We start from the raw sequence: 7,126 nt of genomic DNA, 5'->3' as shown, positions 1-7,126 counted from the left end.
TGAAATATGATATGGGTAGTCCCACATGTGCAAATTAATGTCTTTATTTTATGCCTTCTTTTATGCCTACTGATATAACGAGATATCGGCTATAACGAGGAAAATGACTCGGTCCCGACCATCTCGTTATATCGAGTTTCCACTGTACTGACGCAAGACAGACAATGGAAGATGAATAATTGCAATAGCTCACTTGAGCCTGTAGCTCAGTTGAGTGGACAATGGGCCCCTCTGCACAATGGCTCATATTCAAAGGAGTATAAAAGATATTACTGACCTTGAACTTATTAAAAAAATTCATAAAGGGAATGCATCTTTGGAAAAAAAAAAAATATACAGAAACACCTAGGGATTGATTACCGACTGTTAATGTGTCAAGGGAGTCTTTTCCCCTTTCCAGAGTTCCCGCAGTTCCACCTTCAGGTCTAGGTCTCGCAGAGCAGCCTTGGCTTCATCTGGGCACAGCCTCTGGGCCCCCCTGAGGAGTGGTTCAATCCCCAGCTGGATGAATGCCTCGCTGTACTGGCGTGTCCTAGCCACTAGGTTTCGCACTGCCATGCAGGCTTGCTTCTGCGGAGAGTTGGTGGTGGAGAGAAAAAAATGGCAAAAGAAAAGAAAGGTTCATTCCTGAATCCTCACTTTAGTATTGCGAATCACTAAAATTTTGAATTCCAGGGCAAATCATAATGAAGCCTCTATTAAATCGATGGTAGAAATATCTTCTTTTTTATGTATGCTGACATTACCAAACTTACAGACATTCTAAGTTCCTACATAATTAATATTCTGTGCAAATAGGACTTTCAGCATGTGGCTCTGGTGGGATTCAAAAACCCATGACCTCTAGATTACTAAACAGGCATAATATCCACTAGGCTGCCAAGCTTTTGCCGAATAGCCAGTGACAATTCTAGAACATGCATTTTCATTGAAATGGAAAATTCTTGCGATGAGTTGCTTTCACCATAACGGATTGGCAAAGCGCCATTCATTGACGTAAATAAAAAACAATAATTCAGTGTTTAGAGCAACAGCCATCATAGAAAGCATAAGCAAACACATTTGGATGCGATTCAAACCTACAACCTAATTTTTGCCCTGTCTCTCTTACCTGCACACCGGCCTCTTCCCCATGAATCCCAAGGACCTGGACGAGAAGTTTGGCACCCTCTGCCTCCATCACGGCTGTGCAGTTCGCTGGCTTTCGCAGCACGATGGCAGCTATTGCACCACACCCTGCCTCGCAGACCTGCACACCCACAAGACAACAGTAACAAATGACACATTAGCATCATTAGTTAACATAATTATACACACACACAATGTATACCTTACAAAACAATGACAAACGGCTATCTTATTCTTTTTCATCACTCTTCCCAATAACAGAACGGCCCACAGGAAGCTGGAACAGACGTCCCTCAATGGGAGACACTGTCCTTGATGAAATCCTCCAATTCACCCAATGCTTCTCTGGACAATGAAAGTGCTTATGTGAACACGTAAACATGTTAATATAAGCATATAGGGTTAAGACACACATGGATTACACATGTTTTCTGGAGTGACTGTACAGATTTGCAGTGTGATTATCTTCACTCTGTGTACGACACACTCAACTTGGGTAAAGTTATCTAGAATAAACATATTTTCCCCGTTTGGAGAAGATATTCCCTCATCTATGCAGTATTGAGTTTGGCCATTATCACAGTCCCCCTGGGATACAAAGCGCATGGAGACACTACGGTAGTGATATACAGTGCACTCCCGTTATAACGAACACAGTTATAATGAAATTCCGGTTACAACGAAATAGAAATTCAGGCCGCAATATTATCCATTCTATGTTTTGTATTGTTTATTTGTTCGGTTGTAACAAAATTTTGACATAACGAAAGAAAAATGCGGGTCTCAAGGACTTCGTTAAAATGGGAGTCCACTGTAAAAGCACTGTAACAGTCATCTTATTTCTCCTGACCTGTGGTTGTCGGATGAATCTGGAGATTGCGCCCAGAATGGTGGGGATTCCCCCGGCATTGACGATGGCAGTCTTGACCTCATCATTCCCAGCGATGGCCTTGACCAAAGCTAGCAGCTGCTTCACCACAAGCTTTATATAAAATGGGGGAGAAAACACAACAAATGAGAGTAAAAAGAAATGCCCAACTTCAAATGAAAAACATGATGAATGATACTGAAAACTCCATTAACAGTTTAAATACAAGTCTCAAATAATCCTTCAAAATTTATGGTGTATACATCTTCCACATTGCTCCTCATCTAATCTAGATTACCAAAGCACCTAAAGCAAATCATTTTTCTCTTCATTCATGAGATAGAAACAAGACTACCGGGCCTTTTCATTGGAAGCAAACTCCAACAATGCAATATGACGTCAAAAGATATAGAGAAATTAGAAATTATAAAGAGCTCTTTAACAAAAACTAAATCACAGCAGTCAATTTTGTAATAATTTTGTAAAGAGATATGAAGCTAAGACACGACAGAAATTAGAATGATGGTTCTCATTTTGATTTGAAACACTAATTTCTTGAAAAGGGAAGCACCCATAATGAGTAAAGACATAGAATATTGTCAGCAGAATCTTGGTCACAAAAGGATCAAAGTAGTCATTGCCAACTTTGTATGACACCCAAATTGGAATACTAATGCGAATTTTAGTGGCAGTCCAGACGTGAAGTAAGTGTTTGCTTTATAGCAGTATACCTCTTGAAAGGTTTAGCTCACCTGACTGGCTTGGTCATCACCTAGAACAGCCAGGACCGCCTTGAGACCACCCAGATTGACAATTTCCTGGCAGAACTCGTTCCTGACTGAGAGGCGGGCCAACGTGGCGCAAAGATCACCCACTACTCCCTGATCGTGCATACATGCTGCATATAAATGGATGACATAATACATGTTCAAAGAAAATGATGATTAGATTACAGTCCTAGTTAATCAGGATAGCTCTGTCAATGTTTGAATTGCTTAGTAACATTCATTACAAATTATCATCTAAAGGATGTCACATTCTCAATCATCCTCTAACAGACAATGAATCTATGCTGCAAAAAAAAAAAAAAAAAAAAAAAAAAAAACAGCCTAAATATGCTGCAGCCTTTCATGTACATGCTCAGTACAAATTTCCATGCAAACAACAATGCACCTTTATGTGATGCTGGGTTCCCAACTGACGTATAATCTACTATGCACGCCATGATTGGCCATTAGTATTCCTATCGCAGATCATTGAATTTTTGTTTATGTCTATGACAATTTATGCCACGATTGAAATTGTCGTCTTAATTGTGAGGTAATTGTGGTGATCTTATCAGATCTGAAAATTAGTCACAGCAATTGCATTGATTGTAGACAATTTTTGAACAGTCCAAAGCTTTTCTACAATTAATGCGATTGCCAAGACCGACTTCGAAATCTGATAAGATTTGATAGGATTACCACATCCTAAATTTGGAATTGTCAAAGTGCAACTAAATCAACTGCAATGCTCACTCTGCATCACTTCTAAAAGAAGTTTGAGGGCGCCTTCCTCCACAATCATCTTGGCATGATCGTGTGCCTTCCCAAACGGCACCCTGATGTCGTCGTCTACCACAAGAGTCCTGAATGTGGCGTCCACCTCCTTCACCACCTTCACACTGTCCTTGTTTTCACTCAGCACCTTGATGAGTGTTCCAATCAGGTTCCTCTTCACGAATGTCTGCCGATTTGTCTCGTGCTTCACACAGGCCAGCCTCACTGCCCGTACAGCCAGCTGCAATCTTTGTGACTGTGAATTTCCCTCCTCTGCCTCTACAGCTTTTTGCAAAACCCCCAACAAGAAGTCCATTCCGTCCGACGTCATCAGGTCGGGCTGTCCATTCAGGAGGGAACATAGACAGTCCAGGACTCTACACTGGAAGTCCAAGTCTGCCTCGGCTAGTCGACACTGCACAAGGAGCAGCAGCATCGGGTAGGCCTGATTGCCCGCAGCTTGAAGTCTGTGGGCCAGGTCCTTGTCACATTCTACTTTGAATGTGTCCAGGTGGGGCACAATAGCAGCCTTGGTCTCTTGTGCATCTCCGCCAGATGAGATGGATTTTATGCCCTCTGCCAAACCATCCAGAGCAAGGAGGATTGGATGCTTGCCTGGTGCTCCAGAGTCATCATTACCTAATAGATGGGAGATACACTTTAAGTAAACAGCTCACCACAATCACATAAATGCAAAATTTGCACAAACAAACAGATCTCATCAATTTTATGGGATGTCATTGATGCCAACCAAATATTAGGCCATCTAAATGTAAAATTATCTACAATATCAGTGAATAAGACATGCAGTCAAAACCCTTAGCAGATATCTTGGGGTGCAATGTATGTCTCACTCTTTAGTTTCCTACAGTAATACATTGCACCAAATGGTATGAATGATGATAAAGATCATGTAACATAAAGAAACTAAACCACTGATGACTACAATATGACCACAATAAGTGATCAGCTGAAATCTACAAAAACTTCTGCTGAAGTATCAAAATATCATCTGGTAACATGATTTGTCTATGCTGACCTCCCAACATTTCTGACTGAAAAACAGGGATGATTTGGCTCAAAAGCTGGAAAGAAAGAGCAATTCCCAAAGGAGTGCATATTAAAAAAGAAAAGAAAAGAATAGGAAACTCCTACTGAAACAAGAGCTGTGAGTGGCTAAGATTAAACATTCTTTCCTTCAAATTCAGAATGGTTGTCTGGTTTATGAATACATCTCAAAATGACCCTCTTGATCAAATTACTATGATTGCTGCTCAGTAGCCCAACAAAAAGAAACAGAATTATTCCATCTGTATCCTGTTTCTTCAAATGTTATCCCCTCTACATAGGAAGATGTCATTACCTATGGTACATGTACAATGTATAGTTGGGCAAAGGCATAGATTCTTCCTACAAAATTTAGCATAATTGGACACCAAAATGTATGGTCTACAATTGAACATAATTCTTCTATGAGCAACTACTTTTTTCAAATTTCATCATGTCACTGATTTTTGTTTCTGATAATTTCCTCCTTTCTTTTTTTCACTTGCAAAGTTCTGCAAAATTGACAATGTCTACATGTACACACGTAATCATACCAATATGAATGTCCTTGATGATATTTGCCAGATTCACACCCTGTGATTCAAACTGTTGAACTGCATCTTGAACCGCCTCCTCACTGCTCATCTCAAACTCCTCCATGTTCTCCTTCACGACTGCATCAAACGTTTCCTGGGTGATCTGTTTGGAAGCCATTTTGGCTGTGTGAGAGGAAGATAGCAATTTTTAAGCTAAATGTACAGAATGCATGTACATGTAATTTACAATATGACAATTTTGACTAACATCAAGAGTAAAACAGATGTATAAAACAAGAAAATACAACAAAAAAGAAACCACAGCTACCATCTTCAACTCTAGAGTTCAAGGTTTGGGTTGATATCAAAATATTGCAACCTGATTCTTGTCGTCTAAATCTAAAACAAATTCTAATACATGTATGGTAATGCCAGAATGGATTTCACATTTCACATGGATTTTATTTTTAGCAAAATTATCTCAACCCCTAGATCGGCTTCACTGATTCAGTGGACAAGAAAGGATCCTACTGCAGCTCTAGACTCAAAACATAAGATTATCAGGTGTAACGTTAACCCCTGACTCGGTACATGTCGGGGTCGCTGGTGCGGTTTGTAGTTGAACATTTAGATGTAGGGGTGGGGGTTGAAGGAATATATATGTATCCAATATTATTATTTATTAATTTTTTAGACGGTAGTAGGAGTATATGGGTCTAACATTAAGTTAGATATAAAATTTACGGCTAACTACAGAAACTCTCTGGGGCGCTCTTTGTATTTAATTAACACACAGTTTCGCGTTCGGGTAACTATGCACAGCCCTGCTGTATAAGTAGCGATTGACGCTGTGCTTTGCCCGCGGCGTCTGGTTGGGCTAGCGTTCAGGTTGGTCGTAGTACTAAGTTAAATATGATAGTGGATAGGATAGCTAGGATTAGGATAGCTAGTGTAGTGTTGTAGTAGTGGTAAATTTAGTGCACTCACCAATCATGTGGTGCAGGCAGGGCTGCCATGCACACCAATAACTTTTCAGGATTGTTTTGTATAATTGTATATGGCTACAGTCAGATTAAGTGTGATGGAGCCAAAATGGTGAATCTCCTCACCTCATCCTCTAAATTTAATTGAATGAGCTACTGAGAGGTGAGCAAAAATGCAGGCCTAGTTTAGCCTTTAGGGCCTACCCACTAAAAACTTAAAAGCAACAAAATCTAACGCCGGTTAGGCCTACACTTGTACAGCACAATAAGCAACGTACGGGACTGTACAAATGGAGTTTCTCTTTTATGCGATTGTACTCGGGTATCCTGGCTATAGAATCTAGATCTACATAAATTACATTGAGCCTTGATATGCTTTAAAAATACTCACTAAATGTTAGCCACTGTTCATGTAGAACGAAGTGCCGTGTGTAAGCTCCTTGGACAGGACTGTAAACGGTATCTGTATTCGGTGCAGAGTACCATTCAATACAATACGCTGTCTGCTTAGTAGATGCTCGACTCTTTTTAGCTGGGCGCTTGCCTGCGCCTCGCCTCGCTGAGCTGAGCTGCTGCCAGGAAGCAAAAGTGCGTGTGAAGTTAACAGCAAAATATTCAGCACACTGATTTTGTATGGTGGTTTTCACGCGCATCGTAAGAGGAAGGAAAAGTGAATTAGATACTCTATTGAGTTTACCTGGCAACTGGAAAAAAAAAAATAGCTAAAATTAAGATTAAACATGGTGCTATCACCAAAGATAGCTCATCATAATCAGTGATTCTCCTTCTGTTGACATCTTCAAAATCAGACTCAAAACATATCTATTTAATGGACTGTAGTTCGATTCACTGATTCCATGTCATCCAATCTATTTCGTTCAATTACTTAATCCTTATACATGTATCAATTTAATATTTAAATGTTAAGCGCTTAGAAAGTACTTTAATAAGCGCTATATAAATGTACATTATTATTATTATTATTATCATTTCAAAAGTCTTATCTGGAGCTCCTGGAGTGTA

General features: G+C 39.9%; 1 protein-coding gene across 1 annotated transcript; it reads right to left on the bottom strand.

Moving 5' to 3' along the window:
• Positions 1–366: 366 nt before the first annotated feature.
• On the bottom strand, positions 367–6,558 carry LOC139737064 (armadillo repeat-containing protein 6-like). The gene is made up of 7 exons (XM_071647742.1): positions 6,495–6,558; positions 5,139–5,303; positions 3,517–4,176; positions 2,749–2,894; positions 1,979–2,110; positions 1,112–1,249; positions 367–570 (listed from the first exon to the last, which is right to left on the bottom strand). Exons 2-7 carry the CDS (start codon positions 5,296–5,298, stop codon positions 367–369), a joined length of 1,440 nt encoding a protein of 479 aa, XP_071503843.1. The 5' UTR covers positions 5,299–5,303; positions 6,495–6,558.
• Between the last annotated feature and the right edge of the window lie 568 nt (positions 6,559–7,126).

Source organism: Diadema antillarum, unplaced genomic scaffold (assembly GCF_040938485.1).
Source record: "Diadema antillarum isolate AM-2024a unplaced genomic scaffold, OU_Dant_1.0 seq00000678_RagTag, whole genome shotgun sequence".
NCBI classification, from domain to species: domain Eukaryota; kingdom Metazoa; phylum Echinodermata; class Echinoidea; order Diadematoida; family Diadematidae; genus Diadema; species Diadema antillarum.
Note: the sequence above shows the minus strand (reverse complement) of the source record. Positions and strands in the feature narration are given on the sequence as shown.